General features: G+C 40.3%; 2 protein-coding genes across 2 annotated transcripts in view; both read left to right on the forward strand.

Moving 5' to 3' along the window:
* Positions 1-13,502, forward strand: part of paxbp1 (PAX3 and PAX7 binding protein 1) — a 39,616-nt gene extending 26,114 nt beyond the window's left edge. The window contains exons 8-18 of the mRNA XM_060909180.1: positions 1,357-1,480; positions 2,082-2,184; positions 2,328-2,443; positions 2,701-2,900; positions 3,232-3,379; positions 4,357-4,478; positions 5,071-5,147; positions 5,243-5,309; positions 10,837-10,983; positions 11,981-12,135; positions 12,842-13,502. Coding sequence (XP_060765163.1) covers positions 1,357-1,480; positions 2,082-2,184; positions 2,328-2,443; positions 2,701-2,900; positions 3,232-3,379; positions 4,357-4,478; positions 5,071-5,147; positions 5,243-5,309; positions 10,837-10,983; positions 11,981-12,135; positions 12,842-12,959 — 1,377 coding nt within the window. The 3' untranslated portion in view covers positions 12,960-13,502. The remainder of the gene's footprint in view (positions 1-1,356; positions 1,481-2,081; positions 2,185-2,327; positions 2,444-2,700; positions 2,901-3,231; positions 3,380-4,356; positions 4,479-5,070; positions 5,148-5,242; positions 5,310-10,836; positions 10,984-11,980; positions 12,136-12,841) is intronic.
* A 1,627-nt stretch (positions 13,503-15,129) lies between these two features.
* The window catches only part of slc7a1a (solute carrier family 7 member 1a), a 43,488-nt gene continuing 36,660 nt past the window's right edge, over positions 15,130-21,957 (forward strand). Inside the window, exon 1 of the mRNA XM_060909510.1 lies at positions 15,130-15,177. The gene's annotated coding sequence lies outside the window, so the exon portion shown is untranslated. The remainder of the gene's footprint in view (positions 15,178-21,957) is intronic.

Here is a 21,957-nt window from a genome sequence, read left to right on the forward strand (position 1 = left end):
CGTATGCTGTATTATATTACGATATCAATAAAAACTTACCAAAATCATACTGTGTTTGTCATTTAATACGAGTTTTTTTACAAAGTCGTACATCATTTGTTATTTTTTCTCAAACCGGAAGAGAAATGCATGCGTAAAACACACGCGCAATAAAAGATACCAGTTCTAACGCATGTAAAAAAGCGGGAGCTGCCACGAGGGAAGTGAAAAATAATTTTACCAACTTTCGTCATTATGTCTCAGGGTGGTTATGAACAGCTTCTAAGGAATAAGAAAAAATGTGCTAGAGACTACAAAGCAACAGAAGAAAGGGCAAAGGAAAGAATTTATTCTAAATTAGGGGAAGAAGTAGCTGAAAATTTAAAATTTATTTGTCTTCTGAACTTGGTGGTCCGGACCACACCTGAAAACGGCGTGGTCCGGACCACAACGGTAGTCCGGACCACCGCGTACCGCGTCATATGCCCAAACAAAAGGTCCCCAAATTTATCAAAACAATTCAGTGATTTCCTCACGAGTGACGTATAGAGAAATGTCATGGTTGCTGTCCGCCTGTAGTTTGTATGAAAAATACGAATGTCGTATTTCCCAGTAAAACACTCCTATATAAAAACTATATATATAAAATTGTCATTTTGTGAATGATTCATTTCTAATTTTTGACAATTTACATATTTTATGTTGCATAAAAAAATCATACAGAACAATACATCTTATAAGTATTATTTACTTTACATGTTCAGGTGTGGGCCTTTCAAGCCCCTTTGAATTAATTAATTAATTGTGCTTCTATTCCACCATAAATTTTCATACATAAATTACCATCAACATTTTGGTTTTCCTTTGAATTTGTCAACTACTGCACTTGTTTTATTGTTTGTATGATGATGATGATGATCCAAAGTTCATTTTTCCACAGAAGATTGGACTAAGAGCGGGGCGGGAAATATTGCACTCCCTTCAGCTGTGCTCCTCGTAGCACCTTGTTAACAGCATGTCTTTAATTTCAGCTCGAAAGAGGACACATGAGATCTTGTGTTATGGTGCCTCAGTGCCTTTGCTGTGGCACAAAAATCAGTAGCTATAAAATGTTTACGAGTAGAAGTGATTGTATTTATTACTAATAGACCTGCTAGTACACAGCAGACAGAAGAGTTAAGATGAATGAAAGATTTGTTCTAGCATGTTGTTAAAATGGTTGTATTTGCAAACAAATTCTGAAATAGACTGGCTATGTGACTCTCCTGTGCCCCAGCAGAATGCACCAAGCCTCTCATTCTTACTCTCTTTTTCTCTTTCTCGCTCTCCAACTCCTCAACTGGGAGCAGCCGTCACATGACCTATCATATCTTTCAGGTGCCTGCCGTTCTGGAGCTGGAGGCTGCAATGCACCAGTTACTAAGGCAACGGGCGGTGCGGCGAGTCCAGAGAAGACAGGATGATATTAAAGATGAATCAGCGGAGTTTTCGAGCCTTTCAAGTCAGTCCATCTTGAAGGTTTTTATTATTTATTTGAATGGCCTCATTATTTTCCTTTTCCTCTTGTATGACAACAGCCACATTTAGCCAGACTGCTAGTCCCAGCCCTGTCTCAGAGCTCACTGTGCAGCTGATGTCAGAATCATGGCACAGCTAAACACAGCTTTATTTTAGTGGACTGCTTTTACATTGACCATCTCCTGCTCAGTAGTGGGCAGTGTGTGCCCCTTACTTTTGTGTGTGTGTGTAAGAGCTTATGACCACTGGGTTCTGAAATGACAATGTGTTCAGTTCTCTTGTGAGAAATTACTGAGCCAATGTGAAACTGTCACATCAGAATCATTGCTAAGGTGCAGCATAAGTAAGTATGAGTCAGTCAGTTGGGTGATGTATATAATACCGATTACATAAGAGTCTGAATATACATTTATCTCAGTAACTTTCTTAACGCACCATCATATTTACCCTAATAGGTATCATGATCAGTATTACATTTTATAATGGTCTTAAGTTTTGAATGTTCATGTAGCTAGAAAATGATTCTTGTAAAGTTGGAGAACATGCCTGGAATGGGAGATTGATATGTCCCCTGTCTGTTTCAGGTAAGGCTGTTATGGCCCCAAATCTGGACCATTTTGGCAGAGATCGTGCAGCCTATCAGGAGCTCAGCAGGCAGAGGAGGGTAGCAGAGCGTGAGGCCCGGAGGTACACTGCTTGATTTCAGCTTATAATGTATACTTTGTTTTTAAAGCATTGTTTTTGTGTTTCACTGTTTGAAATTTTATGTTGTGGATTATCCGTTGTTTGGGAATATAAGTAATAGGGATGCGTTTGTGTGGATTTGGCAGAGCTCGCCGCAGACAGGCTCGAGAACAGAGTGGGGCGAGGGCCGAACACAAGGAGGGACTGTCCAGCGATGATGAGGAGACCTCCACTGACACAACAAGCTTTAACCTAGAGAGAGGTAATAGTTTTAACCAGTTTCACTAAAACATGTTGATTTTTATTCAGTTAGATATTTTGGAGTTTATATGATTTTTCTGTACGTAACTGAGAAATAAAATCAACTCTGAATCATGTCTGGTATATAAGCAATGAAGTTTCTTTTTGTAAGCGATGCCCATTAAATCTCATCTCATGGATTTCATAGGCTTTAAATTTCCTGTGACCTCTGTTCATATTTCTCATAGATTTGCATCTTTTCACTCTCTTCCCCACTAGATCGTATTTTAAAAGAATCAAAGAAGGTGTTTGAGGATGTGATTGATGATTTCCATTCCTTGGACTGCATCAAGTCTCGGTTTGAGGTGTGGAAGAACCTTTACTTCACGTGCTACAGAGACGCATACATCGGCCTGTGCCTGCCAAAACTTTTCAACCCCCTGATCCGGCTGCAGCTAATCCCGTGGTCGCCTCTGGAGGTAAACGTCACGCTTTTCTTACTCTAACCCTGCATTTATGTTAATAAGCGACAAGTTACCGATGTTCCATATTTCTCATGTAATGATGGAGTGACTGCTACTGATATAACTTGTGGTATGCGACGGGGGGAAAAAAGTTTTTCTAATAGTCAGACTTTAAAATGTATACATTAAATGTGTTGCTGTGATTTTAAAACGCGGTAATGATTGTAACAAAACCTCAGTTTTACGTTTTTATTTCATTTTCTGTGTGCCAGACACTGTCAGTGTAGTGAATGTGTAAGTGATTTGGATTAGAGTGGTTGATGACATTTGTGTCTTCTGTGTGTAGGAGGACTGCCCAAACTTTGAGTACATGCTATGGTTTGAGACTCTGCTCTTCTATGGTTATGAGGAGCAGAGGACTGAGCACCAGGAGGACATCGATAGTGGTCTCCTGCCTGCTATCGTTGAGCGGGTGGTGCTCCCCAAGTTTGCAGGTTAGTTCAATCCCTTCTTGGTCTGACTGATCATCCATCCTTGGTTTCTCCTTTAAAACTGCACTGATATGCTTAAAGGAACAGTCCACCGTACTTCCATAATGAAACATGCTCTTATCTGAATTGAGACGAGCTGCTCCGTACCTGTCCGAGCTTTGCGCGACCTCCCAGTCAGTCAGACGCGCTGTCACTCCTGTTAGCAATGTAGCTAGGCTCAGCATGGCCAATGGTATTTTTTGGGGCTGTAGTTAGATGCGACCAAACTCTTCCGCGTTTTTCCTGTTTACATAGGTTTATATGACCAGTGATATGAAACAAGTTCAGTTACACAAATTGAAACGTAGCGATTTTCTATGCTATGGAAAGTCCGCACTATAATGACAGGCGTACTAACACCTTCTGCGCACTTCGGCAGCGCATTGATACGGAGCTCAGATATCAATGCGCTGCCGAAGCGCGCAGAAGGTGTTAGTACGCCTGTCATTATAGTGCGGACTTTCCATAGCATAGAAAATCGCTACGTTTCAATTTGTGTAACTGAACTTGTTTCATATCACTGGTCATATAAACCTATGTAAACAGGAAAAACGCGGAAGAGTTTGGTCGCATCTAACTACAGCCCCAAAAAATACCATTGGCCATGCTGAGCCTAGCTACATTGCTAACAGGAGTGACAGCGCGTCTGACTGCGTCTGACTGACTGGGAGGTCGCGCAAAGTTTGGAGAGGTACGGAGCAGCTCGTCTCAATTCAGATAAGAGCATATTTCATTATGGAAGTACGGTGGACTGTTCCTTTAAGTTATTGCAGTTGTTTTTCTGTTTTGTGGAATTATTTTCAGTAATTGTAGGTGTTGTAAAACTTTATTATAATGAGGCCATTTTAATCCTAATAAAGGAGTAAACATCAAGAAGTGAGTGAGAGATCTGTCTTGATGTAATTTTGCATTGTGTCTCCTGTATTCATTGGTGTTCTCAGTGCTAGCGGAGCAGGTGTGGGATCCGTTGTCCCACAGTGAGACGTGCAGGCTGGTGGCTTTCATGCGGCGCCTAATAAAAGGCTACCCTACCATTTTACATGGAGACAACCGCAACACACAGGTTAGAACACAGATACATCTTTATCAAGAGTAATAAAACCTGTTTATTCACAAATATTTAGTGCTCTTTCAGCTTTTATTCAAAGTTACCTGGTGGACAGGTACCATTTCTGTTAGTCTATTAAATTAGCTTGTAAGGATGGTGATCCCTTCAGAATGAGGATCTCAGTGAAGTGGAAACAATGAAAAAATTGAGTAACTATCATGAGCTGTATTGCATTATCATTACATGATGGAGGATATCGTATAGTACAATCAGGAAAAGGTAAGGGCCATGTCGGCGTAGTCAGACCCTTTGTGGGGATTCCTTCAACACAATTAACTATGGAAAATAACGTTAGCTATTCCTTTTTAGCCTAGCCTTTACTTACCCAGTGAGCTAATGAATAACTTGTACAGTCCTGATAGTTACTAAAATACATGCATGTAAGTTTTTAAAGAAATACAAACAATAAGCAAGCTCATGAACTGGATGTCAAGTTGCTTCGTGTTCCAATTTTATTTTCATATTAGAGTGTAAATACAATGGTTAACAATATTTCCCATTCCTGCTTTTCTAACCTGAAGCTGAATTTTGTCCTGTGTGTTTGTAGGAGCTGCTGAGGACAATTGTTCTGCGCACACGAAGGACGCTAGATGAGGACATCTTCATGCCACTGTTTCCAAAAAAGTATGTTATAGACAGCTGTTGTATCTAAAGAGAGTTCTTTGGAATTCTGCAATATTAAATCCCTTGGCTGATCTGTTGACAATTTTTCTTTTTAGTGTCATGGAAAACAAGAACTCAAGTCCTTATCTCTTTTTCCAAAGGCAGTTCTGGTCCTGTGTGAAGGTAATGTGAATACTCTGTGTTTTACATCAGCAATAATGCTATAACTAGGTGGGATTTATGAGAATACATATGGAATACACACTCATGAGCACGTTATTAGTAACACTATATACTTTCCCTTGGCCTCAAAACAGCCTCAGTTCTTCATAGCATGGATTCCACAATATGTTGGAAAGATTCCTTTGGTCCATGTTGACTAGGGATGGGACATGATTTTCGAATAGTCGAATATTCGTGACGAGTTCGAATAATGAATAGTAATTTCGAATGCCGTTTTGGCTTACGTTACATTCCACTAAAAAAAAAAAATGAGCGCGGAAAGGCGTTTCCTTGTTCCTAACATTCTCTGTTGCATTAATTCGGCCAGAGGGTGCCGCTATCGTACAGTAAAGGTAGTCAAAATAACAGAAGAAGAATTGCAATTTGCAACATGCGGTGCGATGCAGCGAGGTAGCAAAAGTTCCGTATGGTCCTCATTTACTTTGATAAATGAAAATGAAGTGGAATGCAACATATGTCAGGTAAAGCTGGCATACCACAGATCAACCACCACCATGCACAACCACCTGGAAGCGAGACATCCAGTAGAAGTGACTTCGGGCCAGCAGTCAGTTGCCGCTTTCATGGTGAGGTCATCTAAGTTGAATGCCGCCCGTGCCGAAAAAATATCAACTCTCCTCACTAAGATGATAGCTAAAGATATGCTGCCTGTTAGCTTTGTGGAAGGAGAAGGCTTTCGAGAGTTGATGAACTTTCTTGAGCCTGAATACAGAGTTCCATGTCGAAAAACAATCACTAGCAGGCTGGAAAAACTTCGTGATGAAAATGCAAGCATCCTACAAAGGAAATTAGCGAATGCCCATAAAGTGTCCATAACTACAGATTCGTGGACGGCGCTGACAACGGAATCCTATGTCACCATCACCTGCCATTACATGCTAGACTGGGAGATGCAGAGTGCTGTTCTGCAGACCAAAGCCATGCCCGAGAGACATACGGCTGAGAATCTCGCAAATGTACTGTCTAACGCGAGGGACCACTGGGGTCTCACTGGAAAAGTCATCGCGTGCGTGCATGATAACGCCAGTAACATGGTTCTAGCCAATTCCGACGCCGGGCTGGGGTGGGACTCGCAGCCTTGTTTTGCACACACTCTTCAACTGGCTACAAATGACGGTTTCAAACTGCAAAACATAAACCACGTCGTAAAAGCTGCCAATCGTCTGGTGTCTCACTTCCATCATAGCACGGTGGCAACAGAAGCTCTGAAGCAAAAGCAACAGCTCCTAAACGTGCCTGCACACAAGTTAGTGCAAAGCTGCCGGACGAGATGGAATTCGATACATGACATGTTCGAGCGCTTGTTAGAACAGAGATGGGCTGTGTGCGCTGTCTTGTCAGACAGAAATGTCACCAAATTATCGGATGCGCGCACCCTGGAATTGGCCGATGATAGCTGGGGTGTGATGGAGGAAATTTTGCCTGTGCTGTACTCACTCAAATGCGCCACCACTGCGTTATGTGGAGAGTCGAATGTGTCGCTGTCTATGATTTTTCCAGTGGTTGCAAACCTACTGTCCAAACATCACAAAGAACTCCCAGAAGAATCTTCCAAAGTCACCGATTTCAAAAAAGCGGTGTCTGCCTCATTGAAAGAGCGCCTTGCACCTGAAAATGCCAGCAGCGCACGCAAGGTCGCATACATTGCCTCATTTTTTAATCCCAGACACAAACACCTGAGGTTCGCAACTGACGAGGTGAGAAACACAGTGCAGGCCGAGGTGAGAAACCTTCTGTCCATGGCAGATGATGAAGAGGCCGGAGAGGCGGCGGAATCGCATGAAGGGCCCAGCGAACCGAAACATTCCCGAAAGGATGGCCCATTAACAGCAGCAATTGCCGTCATATTTGGCGAGGATTACAGCACAGAGAGGGCAACATGCGTGACTGAATTGACTCAGTACTGCCAATATACATGCCCACCGCTCCACACTGACCCGATGACATGGTGGAAAGACAATCAACAGAAATACCCTCGCCTGGCAAAGTTGGCCAGCACCTACCTGTGTGTGCCTGCAACGTCCGTGCCATCGGAGCGTGTGTTCTCCGCAGCCGGTCTAATTGTCAATAGGCTGCGTACCCGTCTCCATCCCGACCACGTCGACATGTTAATTTTTTTGAACAAAAATATGTCTTAAGTTTATTCTGCTCTGACTGTTCGAATGCTTTCATTATCGTTTCCTAAACGGGCAGTTTCACCCGCGGTTCCTTCTAACAGACGAAAATAGTCGTGGCTGCATAGAAATGTACAATAAAATTGGAAGCCTATATTATTGTTTGATACTGTAGGCTATGTGAGGTGAATGGAAGTTTGTTTTTTAATGACTCATTAAACCGTTACCACTTTCACCCTGTCTGTCATGTGTGCGTGCGTTTGGGTGGGGCGGGCGGGGTTCTGTCGATTTTCGAATCGAATTTCGAATATCTTTTAGCGAATTTCGAATAGTGTTTTTGATCAAAAGTCACATCCCTAATGTTGACATGACTGTATCACACAATTCCTGCATATTTTTCAGTAGCACTGTCATGCTTCAAATCTCCCATTCTACCACATCCCAAAGGGTGTTCTCTTGGGTTCAGATCTGCTGACTGAGAAGGTCAAAGAAAAGCATTGAATACTGGCCCAAAGTGTGCCAAGAAAACATTCCCCACACCATTACACAACCTCCACCAGTCTGGACTGTTGAGACAGGGCAGGTTTGGTCCATGGATTCATGCTGTTGGTGCCAAATTCTGACCCTACCATCTGTGTGCCTCAGTATAAATCAAGATTCATCAGACCAGGCTACGTTTTTCAGAACTGTCCAGTTTTTGTGAGCTTGTACCCACTACAGGCTCAGCTTTCTGTTCTTGACTGACAAAATGGAACCTGACGTGGTCTTTTGCTGTTGTAGTTCATCAGCCTCAAGGTTCAACGTGCTGCGTGTTCTGAAATGCTTTTCTGCTCACCGTAATTGTATAGCAAGGTTATCGGAGTTACTATAACCTTTCTGTCAGCTCGAACCAGTCTTGTCATTCTCCGTTGATCTCTCTCAACAAGGCATTTCCGTCCACAGAACTGCTGTTCATTGGATATTATGTCTTTTATTGCACCATTCTGAGTAATCTCCAGAGATTGTTGTTTGTGTGAAAATCCCAGGGGAGCCATGGTTATAGAAATACTCAAACCAGCCTGTCTGGCACCAGCAGTCATGCCACGGTCAAAACACTGATCACGTTTTTCCCCCATTCTGATGGTTGATGTGAACAATAACTAAAAACTGCTGGCCTGTATCTGCATGATTTTATGCATTGCATCACTGCCACATGATTGGCTGATTTTTAGATAATTGCATGAATGTATAGGGGTACAGGTGTCCCTGATAAATTGCTCAGTGAGGGTGCATGGTACTGTGTTATCTCTTGGCAGTAGATGAACTGATTGCCCCCTAGTGGAATAACAGAGACTAGCTGTTCTTCAGATCTCTAATTTAATTACAGTCCACAAGGTGATTATTTTTAATTTTTCACACCGATTCAAAAGTGGGATGCATCAGAACCTTTATTGGGCCAGTTCTGGCTCAGGGGCTGTATGTTAGTCCGACTGTGGTTAATTTGAGTAGGGTAGAACAGTGCTTACAATAAGTTACGGCCGATCGGCCCCGGCCGCCATATCGGCCGCGACACCATATTGTCGGGGCCTTATAATCGGCCGCGACGATTTCAGTGTCCAATTTTCAGGAAATCGGCAAGAATTTTAATATAAATAACTATCTATTCGGTGAAAAGGGCTGTCACAACTATTTTCATTCAATTCCGTATGTAATTTTATGAGTGACGTCATTTACTCTGCCAGGCTAACTGGTGGTGCTCGAAAAAAAACGACAGGCAATTCGAGGTGCGCATTGATTTTGCGGAATTTCGCGGGGTTTACGTATGTGCGATTCATCCTAAGACTGATACATTCCCCAAGAAGCATAAATCGAACAAAAGTTTGGAAATTCAGGAACAGTCAACCACCAAATAGCCGGTCATTTTTTCTAGGCACTGCTTGTACATAGCGGAAATGAAATCTCAGGTAACGAAAATGAAACTAAAATAAACATGTCCAAATTCGACAGTTCAAAGACAATCACACTCGCTACATTCAAAAAGTTCATGTTTTCCGACAACTTTGATGTTGATTCTATCCTACCATTGACATTGTTCAGGGATGAGAACTAGTCTTTTTTTTCCGAAAAAGTTTATTTTTACAAAGTTCTTATACAGTCTTTTAGTTTGCCTTGATGTTGATCCTATCTTGCCATTGACTTAGTTCAGGGATGAGAACTACTTTTATTTTCAAAAAAGTTTATTTTTACCATGTCTTTTATATATTTTAGTTTGTTTATTGAGACATTCCAATAAATATTCGTTATAAATATAGAGTCATTATTGTCAGGTATACCTACCATCAAAGGTCTCATGCCCCTTTTCCACCAAAGCAGTTCCAGGGCTGATTCGGGGCCAGTGCTTAGTTTGGAACCGGGTTTTCTGTTTCCACTGACAAAGAACTGGCTCTGGGGCCAGAAAAACCGGTTCCAGGCTAGCACCAACTCTTTGCTGGGCCAGAGGAAAGAACCGCTTATGTCAGCGGGGGGGCGGAGTTAAGACCGACAACAATAGCAAGACCGCAAGAGGTCGCCAGTTTTAAGCGACGAGAAGCAGCAGCTGTACAAATGCGAAGTCATCCATTATTATTGTTGTTGCTGCTGCTTCTTCTCTGTGTTGTTGTTGCTTCGATGTTCGTGCCAAGGTTTATGCAAACGCAGCGACGTAACTGACGTATACAGCGACGTAATGACATGACTCCCCTTAGCACCCCGAGCTATGTAAAAGCAAACTGGTTCTCAGCTGGCTCGCAAGTTGAACGAGTTGTGAACCAGCACTGGCCCTGAACCATGAACCGGCCCTGGAACTGATTTGGTGGAAAAGGGGTAACAGTCTCAGCCAAATCACAGACAATACAGAATTCAATTTCTGAATATTGAGCAGAGATTACTTCAAGCATACTCTGGCTGGCATGTTCTCGGGGGACCAGAAATCCAGCAGAATATGTTGTGTTGACCAAAGTATGCTTGTATATAATCTAAACATGGCATTTGTAGGAATCGCATGTTAGCATGGTCATCTATTTTGCCAGGCCACAAATAGGCCACGATCCTCAAAACTCAGGGCCTTTTAATCAGCCACGAGCAGTCCTCAACCTTCAAAAGTGGAGACCTTTTTTTTTTTTTAGGCCGTGATCATTTTTCTTATTGTAAGCACTGGTAGAATTTGCAATGAACCAATGATGTAAGAAACGCTGTACCATGTCTATCAAAGAATGGTCACTGAATTAGATAGTTAAATGCAGCACTAAATTTATTTATTTATTTATTTATTTATTTATTTTAAAACCTGCCTCTCTGTCTCTTATTATAATTAATGGACGTGTCTGTCTGTGTAGCTCCTAGGGAACATCCTGCAGTGGGATGGCATCCTGTCTCAGAACAGCCTGAAGGAGCTTGCTGTTGACAGCACACTAAATCGTTACATTCTCTCGGCACTACAGTCAACAGATGTCGGGGAGGACAGCGTGGAGAAATGCAGGAAGGTATGAACCTTTCAGTTAACTATACTGTTCAAGGTTATAAGCTATCATACAGGGTCTCCGCGGATCCTTAAAAAGTCTTATTTTTAATATGTGTTTTTTAAGGTCTTAAAAAGCATTATATTTCGCTATTTTTTGAGCTATGGTATTAAATTTCACATGGGAGGTATTAAATTTCATCCGGGTAGCCTACGGTAAATGAAAAAAAAACCATATGTCTGGATTTTTTTTCCGCGCTAACGTTATTTATTCAACCAGCGTCGTTTGTTATCAAGATGCTGAACAAGTAGCACAAGAGCCGTTGTGTGTCTAGCACTAGTTCTAATAGCGCAGGAACCACGCCACAGGGGGCAGTGTGTTCTTTTATCCATGTAGTAGAACCATTGAGAGTAGAGCAGACGAGGAAGAAGTGGTTGAACTTGAACATGAACGGAGATGGGAAAGTGTAAGTTTAGTAACAAGTGGCTTGAGGAGCCAAAATACAAAAGTTGGCTAACAACAGCAACTTCAGAATATGAAGCGAGATGTAAGGTATGTCGGAAAGACATCAAGTTAACAAGGAGAAATCCGATGCACTGAGGCAGTTCGATCAGTAGTCAAACTTCCTTGTTTCCTCACTGTTTGTTCATGGCAGTACCCTACTATTAAAATATCAAGAAGGCAGTTAATGTTCTGTTTTGTTAACTGAAGATCAATTTGTTTCCTCACTGTTTATGTTTACAGCAGTACCCTACTATTAAAATATCGGGAAGGCAGCTAATGTTCTGTTTTGTAAACTGAAGATGCACTTATTTATTAAAAAAAATGCTTTGAACTTAACCTAGAGTGTGCTTTTTTTTTTTTTTACTGTACGTATTTGTTCCGCGGTAGTGGTCTTATTTTTTATACTCAGTGGTCTTAAAATGGTCTTAAAAAGTATTATTTTTGCTGGTCAGAAATGTGCAGAGACCCTGTCATAAGTTCAGGTTGTGAAATTCTTCTTTCTCACTGCTACCTCAAGGTGGTGGAGTGTTTTCCTGTGCAGTGGTTCAGCAGTCTAAAAGGTCAGCAGACTCTGCCGCAGCTGGAGAACTTATGCCGTTACATGAAGCACATGGCCAGTTCACTGTATCGTAACAGCCTGACAGCTTCTGATGTGGACAAGAGGATAGCAAGGTGATTGTTTTTATCAAACCTTCTATCTGTATAGAAACTGAGTTGCTAGAGCAAAGAAGAAAAACTTGTAGTGGCACTAATTAAGAGGCACTGTATTAAATGCACATGAAACATGTTAGAAAGAAGTCAATTAGGGCATGATTACAATAGGCTTTTGTAGAGGAAAGTCTGCTGCCTAGAGAGCTTTTTTTTGTGCTGCTATGGGGGGGACATAGACTGTTCACACAGTGTGCACATTGTAAACATAAGAGTGCTTACCTTACACAGACCTGTCATTTTGCATAGGAGCTCCACATATTAACATTGGAGCATAGATGAACCCCACCCTTTTCCTCCAGTCTCAGATTAGTTATCTTTTGGCTGGTGTGCTCATGTCTCTCTCTCTCTCTCTCTCTCTCTCAAAATGGAGAATGTTGAGTTCATCTGTCCATTTATGTTTGACTCATAGGCCAGGTTTAAGTAATAAAGTAATGGTACTGACACTTTTATAGAGGGATTAAAAGTGATGTTTTTCATTTGTTCTTCCATACCAGTCAGCGCAGTCACGTTCAGTGTGAGCAGTAACAGTGAAAAATGTCATGTGGAAGTATTTCAGCTTCGACAAGGGACATTAGACAAGTGATTTTATAATAGGACTATATGGAAAATATACTTTTTTTTTTTTTTTTAATACTTCCCCCACTGTTTTTAACTGTTTCCTACACAGGGAGCACATTAAGGAGGTGGTGAAGCTTCTTGGTCGACTTAATGCTTTGGATCATGTGATCACTGTCGCCTCAGACCATGGAATTAAAGACATTAAGACATTGCTGGAGTGTAAATGAAGGAAAACTACCTTGAGGAGCCCTGGTTCAGAATGAGTCATGATTGGCTGTCAGGGTGCACTGTGTATAAATTGTTGATACTGTATATTTCTTCACTTCAAGAGGTTTTTTGTTGTTGTTGTTGTTGTTTTTGATGCCTTTTCAACTTTGAGGTGTTATCTTCTACTCTGGTGTTCAGGTGGATGTACATGAGTGCTTGAATTTACAGTGTGTCGAGGTTGGCTTTAATCTGCAGTGGACTGTTTAAATTTATAACCCGCCTACTTGTGGGCTTTTCATCTGTTTCAGTGGCAAAGACCCAGATTTACTTTTATTCCAGTGACTCAGCAACTTTTTAAAATTGTCAATAAAATGTTATACCCATCTGCTGCAGTATGATTGGATGCAGCTTGGCTGTAGAAATAGTACATGCTCCTTTTGCTTGCATGACACACACATCCTGGTCACTCACCCCAGTTTAATATGACATTTTGTGCATTTTTAAAATAAATTTTGATTCAGTGTTTTATTAACCTGAATAAAAAAATCAGTTTCTGTTGAAAACAGTCACTTTGAATTTATTTTAATATTTTATTTATGTATACAGCAATACATGTCCGTGCAATGACATGGACATGTCATTAAATTGTAATGCAATTTCTTGTTCTTACATTTCCCCCCCACCCTTCTACAGTGCCCCTCCACAATTATTGGCACCCTTTGAAAAAAAATCCACCTTTTGGTGAAGTCGTGTCATCTCACCCTGAGGGGGGGGAGACAGGAAAAATCCAACCTTTTAATTGAAGTAAATTTATGCAGAGGAAAAAGAAGTCCTTCATCAAGAAAATTATTTTCAACAGTTACTAGCCCCTGCATTCAATATTTTGTATAAACTACATTTGCCAGTAAAACAGCACGGAGTCTTCTATAACATTTTACAAGGTCCACCAAAACATTAGATACTTTATTAATCCCAGAGGGAAATTCAAGGTATCCAGTAACATTTCCGCATTGCACAAGATCAATACAAAAACTAAATAGCCTTTATACATATAAAAAACTAAAATACAAAAAAAACACCAAAAGAAATAAAACATTACCAATAAGAGCAAGTAATAAGATATACAGCTTTCAGTGTGGGAGGCAGTAACCAGTCACAGTGCAAATAAGCATGTAATGAGCAGTGCAAATACTTTATGGACAGTGGTATATGGTAGATAAAAAAGCATAGTATATTACATGATGGGCATACACAGCAAAATCCCAAGTTTTGAATTAACACCCAGAGTGTTGATTTAACACCCTACTGTGTTTGTGTCCCCAGTTGGACACAAATTAACTCTGAAAGTGTTAATTCAACACTGGGGAATTTGCTGTGTAAATAAAGTATATGTGATAGTGCGATAGTATCTGGTTAGCAGTTATGCATGAAATGCCATTTAAAATAATATTAAAAAAGTAAACAAACAGAAATAAGGCTAGTGCCGTTGCTTTGGTCTGAATCTGAGATAACCATGCCCTGTTCATTTGAATACAATAGATTTTTTTAATTTATTTTATTTTTTTTTATTTTTTTTTTTTTTGGGGGGGGGGGTGTTTAGGAAATAAATGTAGCATTTAGGAAAGAAAAGTCCTCTGAAATAAATCAAAAGTAGTCCTTTGAAAAACGTAATTTTGAAATAAAAACATTTATTTATTGAACTATGTTTACTCGTGTATATATTTATTTTTTTCATAGCCATATTTATTTTATTTCATAGGCATATTTATGTATACGGAACCCAGAAAGTGATATATATTAATCTTGTACACACAAGTTCCTATCTATCTAGATAGATAGATAGATAGATAGATAGATAATATAGAAAAATTTTTAAAGTCACCTTTCGGGATTTCGTATATTTGTGTTTGTTTATTTAATTAATATTGACTTGAATGACATTACATAATAAGCGGTGGTCCTGTGATGGTTGTTTGCTTTGATGGATGGGGGAGAGGGATCTCAGACCATAACAATAGATGGGCTAGTCTTCACTGTTTACCTGTGCAGTATGTTCAGTACCTGAGAGAGAAGGGGTGATGACGTGCAGCTTGTCAGGTTTGTTTCCTGCTGATGATAAACCTCAGGAGGAGTTAAGTCGACGCCTCCTTTTAAATTACAAACTGAAGAAAAAAAAAAGGAAAAAAAACCCCTCGAAACAAACACACACTTTCCTGCAGAGAGGCGATTTCTGTGAAGGTAAGACTCGTTCTTATCAAAACAAAAAGTCCTGTATCTTTATCTTTAATTCTACATACTGTCTGCATGTGTTTAGCCTAAAGCGCACAGTGGGTCAGTCAGACTCTTTTGGTCCACATGGTTTACTCGTACCGGAAGTGGTGTCGTCATTTTAACGCAGTTTTAAAACTTTTTTTTCAGGTCGACTCCTCTTATGTGTAAATCTTAAAATGACTGTGTTACAAGTGGGAACTATGTTTTCCTTCCATATGACAAGATAAACACACTGAACACTGTTGACATCAGTTACTTCTGTAAAATTGTGTTTTGTTGACAAAGTGAAAAACGACATATTTCCACAAAGAAGTGATGAATATGTCTAACAATACAACAAAATGACTCACAGTTGTGTGTATCCAGGCACGTGATATTGTTCAGTGCTGTATTCACAGTAAACACTGTTAGCTGAAAGTTTTTTCAGCTGGTTACTGTGAAATCTGGCTGTGAATTGATGCCATCTGACGCTTAACGTCAAAAAGACTGTATCTATGTGCTTCTCCATAAGAAGGAAAGCCAAATGTACTATCAAAATAGACCAAGAGGTCTTAGAGGAAGTTGGTGAATTTAAATTTTTAGGTATTATTTTGGATTCTCAACTCAAATTTAATAAACACATTAATAAACTCTGTAAGACTGTTCGGACAAACCTGAACTATTTCAGAATGATAAGGCATCACATACCTGTCAAGGCAGCTTTGCTGTTTTTTCCTGTTATTAGATTAGATTCACTTTATTCATCCCACATCGGGGAAATTCACGTGTTACAGTAGCAAGAAAATGTCAAACAGATAACAAATAAAACTGAAATAAAAATTAGACAAATGAAGGATTGAATACAGAGGGCTATTTGCATTATCTACACTGTAAAAAAAATATTTGTTGTTTTAACTTAAAGTTAGTGCAAGGGCTGCCTTAAAATTTTGAGTTCACTGGAATTCACATAGTAAGTTAAATTGTTGTGAACTTACTATATTAATTTCAGTGAACTCAAAATTTTAAGGCAGCCCTTAAGGCAACCCTTGAACTAACTTTTTTAAGTTAAAACAACAAATCATTTTTTTACAGTGTACCGTGAAAAAGTATAGAAAAATTGCCTTATTGAGAGGCTCGGAAAAATTGCACATTACAGGTAGACTCTGTGTATATATACACACATACATAATATATAAGTATGCATAAAAATAGTTTAGGGCCTATATTAATTGCACATAATTGCATCGATGAGAGATGACAGAGGTAGTAGTGGTGAAGTAGTGCAAATATAATGACAAACAGGTTATTGGTGCTACATTACAAGTTGTGGGTGTTATACAGTCTGACAGCAGTAGGTATGAATAACCTGCGGTATCTCTCCTTACATCGTGGGTGTAGCAGTCTACTACTAAACGAGCTGCTTAAAGCCCCCACAGCCTCATGTAGGGGGTGAGGGGGTTATCCATGATTGAGGTCATGGTTATGATACTTTATCACTTATCCTATTGTGTTACTGTATGGGGCCAAGCCTCTCAGACAACGATCAAACCCATCTTATCATTATACAAACAGGCACTGAAAATAATGGATCAGAAACCAGCAATGTGGCACCACTGTCTGATTGTACAGAAATACAAGCTTTTAAGTTTTGACAGTTTTATTAAGTTTTCTTTTTTTAAATTGATTTTTAAATGTGCAAATAATCTAGCTCCTGCTGTACTCTGTCCTTCTGTGACAAAATAAAATTTAATCTAATCTAATCTAAAAACAAATACAAGGAGAGTGGCCACAAGGGGAGCAGTGGGTGGCAGCTGCATAGCAGAGAGGCGCAAAACCACTTTCGGCCAGTCATGTTTCTCAGTGATGGGGACCCATTTCTGGAATGATTGACCAACTGAAATAAAAACACAAACTGAACTGAAAACATTTCATAGAAAGGTGAAATGCTGGCTGAAAGAAAAACAAACATGTAATCACTGAGTCAGGACCATGGGTGCAGGGGCAGAGGTATGTGCATGCATACACTCTGTTGCTCTTGTTGTGGTGTGTTGTCTGTGCTGGATGCCTGGCTGTTTGTGCATGGCTGCTGGGGCTCGCCCCGTGGGGCGGGGTCTGGGTATGGGAGCTAAATACGTAGCAGGCCGGGCCCCTCACTGTCGGGGTGAGTGTGGGTGAGCAGGTGTGAGCGGCTGGGTGTTTGGGGTGTGATGTACTGTTTTTGTGATGTTCTTAATGTTGTATGTTTATATTAAGAAAGGAGAAAGGAAAAAAGGGGGAACAGCAACTGCACACATGCATACGGTGCGCTGCTCTTGTGATATGGTCATGATTCTGTGAAATGTTGATGTAATGTATTGGTATCCAATATATCTGCTGCTACTGTGTAACTCACACTATGCTGCGCTTTTAAAAATTATATTTGGACTTTTTTTTTTTTTAGAAAGGCCTGACCAGGGACTGGGGTTGCAAATTTGCCAATTGGCTAGAAACCTTTTATGCAACACATCTACACATATTGTTATGGCATTGACCGTGATATTATGTATGTAATAATGTGTGCTCCATTGTCCCTGACAAATAAACTAATAAATAAAATAAAAAATAAAATTTGACAGTGCGCATGCGTGCCGGGGACATTGCTCTTTAGTTGTGTTCAGTGTAAATATTATTTTAAAATGTACCATTCAGTGACACATTACCATCTTTCCTCTCATGCTTCCCATTCAAGGGCATGAAGATGAACCGTTTGTCTTAAAGATCTGAGGTTTCCATCCCTTCTTTGTGTCCACAACACAGGTTATGTTGTATATAGGCTTTTTTTTCTTCTTCTTCTTTTCCTTAATGGCACAGGGCAGGTCTGACTTCTGTGTTTATATGACTTTGACCTTTTGAGAAAACACAAACAATTCTGATCTCATGAATTTGGGCAACGCTGGTGAAGCTTACAAAAAAACTTTCCTCTTTAATAGCTACAGTGGCGCTTGAAAGTTTGTGAACCCTTTAGAATTTTCTATATTTCTGCATAAATATGACCTAAAACATCATCAGATTTTCACACAAGTCCGAAAAGTAGATAAAGAGAACCCAGTTAAACAAATGAGACAAAAATATTATACTTGGTCATTTATTTATTGAGAAAAATGATCCAATATTACATATCTGTGAGTGGCAAAAGTATGTGAACCTCTAGGATTAGCAGTTAATTTGAAGGTGAAATTCGAGTCAGGTGTTTTCAATCAATGGGATGACAATCAGGTGTGAGTGGGCATCCTTGTTTTATTTAAAGAACAGAGATCTATCAAAGTCTGATCTTCACAACACGTTTGTGGAAGTGTATCATGGCACGAACAAAAGAGATTTCTGAGGACCTCAGAAAAAGCGTTGTTGATGCTCATCAGGTTGGAAAAGGTTACAAAACCATCTCTAAAGAGTTTGGACTCCACCAATCCACAATCAGACAGATTGTTTACAAATGGAGGAAATTCAAGACCATTGTTACCCTCCCCAGGAGTGGTTGACCAACAAAGATCACTCCAAGAGCAAGGCGTGTAATAGTTGGCAAGGTCACAAAGGACCGCACGGTAACTTCTAAGCAACTGAAGGCCTCTCTCACATTGGCTAATGTTCATGAGTCCACCATCAGGAGGACACTGAACAACAATGGTGTGCATGGCAGGGTTGCAAGGAGAAATCCAGTGCTCTCCAAAAAGAACATTGCTGCTCATCTGGTTTGCTAAAGATCACATGGACAAGCCACAAGGCTATTGGAAAAATGTTTTGTGGATGGATGAGACCAAACTAGAACTTTTTGGTTTAAATGAGGAGTGTTATGTTTGGAGAAAGGAAAACACTGCATTCCAGCATAAGAGCCTTATCCCATCTGTGAAACATGGTGGTGGGAGTATCATGGTTTGGACCTGTTTTGTTGCATCTGGGCCAGGACGGCTTGCCATCATTGATGGAACAATGAATTCTGAATTATACCAGCAAATTCTAAAGGAAAATGTCAGGACATCTGTCCATGAACTGAATCTCAAGAAAAGGTGGGTCATGCAGCAAGACAATGACCCTAAGCACACAAGTCATTCTAACAAAAATGGTTAAAGAAGAATAAAGGTAATGTTTTGGAATGGCCAAGTCAAAGTCCTTACCTTAATCCAATGGAAATGTTGTGGAAGGACCTGAAGCGAGCAGTTAATGTGAGGAAACCCACCAACATCCCAGAGTTGAAGCTGTTCTGTATGGAGGAACGGGCTAAATTTCCTCCAAGCTGGTGTGCAGGACTGATCAACAGTTACCAGAAATATGTAGTTGCAATTATTGCTGTACAAGGGGGTCACACCAGATATTGAAAGCAAAGGTTCACATACTTTTGCCACTCACAGATATGTAATATTGGATCATTTTCCTCAATAAATAAATGACCAAGTATAATATTTTTGTCTCATTTGTTTAACTGGGTTCTCTGTATCTACTTTTAGGCCTTGTGTGAAAATCTGATGATGTTTTAGGTCATATTTATGCAGAAATATAGAAAATTCTAAAGGGTTCACAAACTTTCAAGCACCACTGTATTACATTGATATAGGCCTTACACTGTGGGCATATGCATCTCAATTTTCATTCATTCATTCATTCATTCATTCATTCATTTATAAATAACTTGATCCAATAGGAGTAGTATTTATAACAGGATTTGCATCTTTCCAACCTACTGATCCTGGACATAAAATACTACAGAGCCAAGACCAACAATTTGTATTTGTTTTTATTTTTTTTCATACCTGCTTTCCCATTCATATTTTTAAGGATGATCTATCTTTGTATGCAATAGCAGTACTACAGTGGCGGCTGCTGGTTTTTAAAACAGGGGAAGCCCATTTTACGTATTCATCGTAAAACCTGTAGGCCGGATATCAAAGCATAGAAAGGTGTGCCCCATTAGCATAGTGAACTAGACAACCCTACCTAGTGGCAGAAAGTATTTTTGCTTGTACATTTCATGTTATAGTCTGGCTTGCCAGGCTAGTGCCTCATATCCTTAATCAAAAATATCAAACATCCAAAAATCACTGGCTATTCAACGAAGAGCCTTGAGCAATCATACCCTGATATGCAACACAGAGTCTTTAACACAACACCCAGCTGTGCAACACATCCTTGAACATCATCTGCAACACAGTCTGGAAATTCATAACCAGGTAGGCTATGCAACACACAGAACCTTGAATATTATACCCAGGTATAACCTATAACACAGAGCCCACCATTCTCTTAACATTACTGAACAATATACACACTTCAGATTCATGAACATTATATGATGCACACTATTTATACACAAATTCTGCCCTCCGCTCCTTTTCCAGAAAATGGTCTGTGACCCTGTCATACTAGCTGGTTGTGCTTTCCAGAGACTTCACCAATTTCTGTTAGCAGCTAGCACTGCAGATCCCAATAAGGCTCAAGCTAGCCTACAACCAGATTGAACTACAAATGAAATAAACGAGTGAATTCACAAATGATCAAACTGATAGAATGGATGAAAGTTAACGGAGCACAACGAGTAATATTTACATTTATTTACAGAGTAATGTACAGAGACATCAATGAGAAGAACCGTTTATATGAAAAGAAATTCGGACAGCACTTTGGCACACGACTGCACTTTCTCAACATCTGCTAGGGACTGATCATGCTTCTGTGTTCCTCGCCGAAGTACCGCCCTCCTCATGTCTTTCAAACACTACCTCCAATAATCCTTCATCAGCTCGGCTTCTTGTCCCTCCCACTGTCTCGTTTAGTCCCAGAGAAGCCCGGCTTCCCTGGAAGTGACGATTTTGTCGATTTTAACCAATAACAACTAGCTGAAATTGGCTGTTCAGAGCCCTCTCATAGACTGCAACGGATACCCGGCTGCCAGCGCATAGAGCCCATTGAAATAAGAAAGGTTACAGCCAGTGTTGCCAGATTGGGCTGTTTTAAGTGCATTTTGGCGGGTTTTGAACATATTTTGGCTGGAAAACGTCAGCAGTATCTGGCAACGCTGGTTACAGCCTGGCAGCAAAGGTGATTCTCGTAGTGAACTGCAAGTTCGTCAGACATCACTCAAATAAGTTACAGGATAGTTATGAACGTAAATACAATCTTGGGCATATATTATGTTATGCAAGTTATTGTTTTAATGAGAATTCAACGTCATAGATGCCGCAGTTTGGGGAGAGAATTTTAGGGGAAGCTCGGCTTCCCTTGTTGTCTCTGAGAAATCGCCCCTGCAGTACTAAGGTTTTCAATGGCTTTTTCTTCACTTTCATGAGCGTAAAAACGTTAATTTAGGAGAGTGAGTCAAATGAACATCTTGTTTTTTGTATTGCAAAAACAATACAAACGACCTGTTTCGCAGCCACAGCCCAACACTTCGGCCTGGAAGTCACCAGCACCCAATGAGCAGTACCATCCTCCTCATATCAGCATAGACCAGACAGAGCTGAAAGCTGTCCAGCAATTTACCTACCTCGGGTGCACTATCTCTTCAGATGTCAAGGTCGACAAGGAGATTGACAGCTGTTGGGGTTCAACCCAGTCTGAAACGGTCAATCGGTCAACTTATTTCTCGGGACCCCCGCCCTCGTACCACCCAGACGTCTGGGACGGAACACCGCAAAAAAACAGAGAACCAGAGATCAGTTTAACTGCTGTTTATTCACAGTATTCTCGCCAAAGATGAAAGATTACAAACACCTTTTATAACAAATCATAATCTCTCCA

Source organism: Neoarius graeffei, chromosome 25, assembly GCF_027579695.1.
Source record: "Neoarius graeffei isolate fNeoGra1 chromosome 25, fNeoGra1.pri, whole genome shotgun sequence".
Taxonomy (NCBI): domain Eukaryota; kingdom Metazoa; phylum Chordata; class Actinopteri; order Siluriformes; family Ariidae; genus Neoarius; species Neoarius graeffei.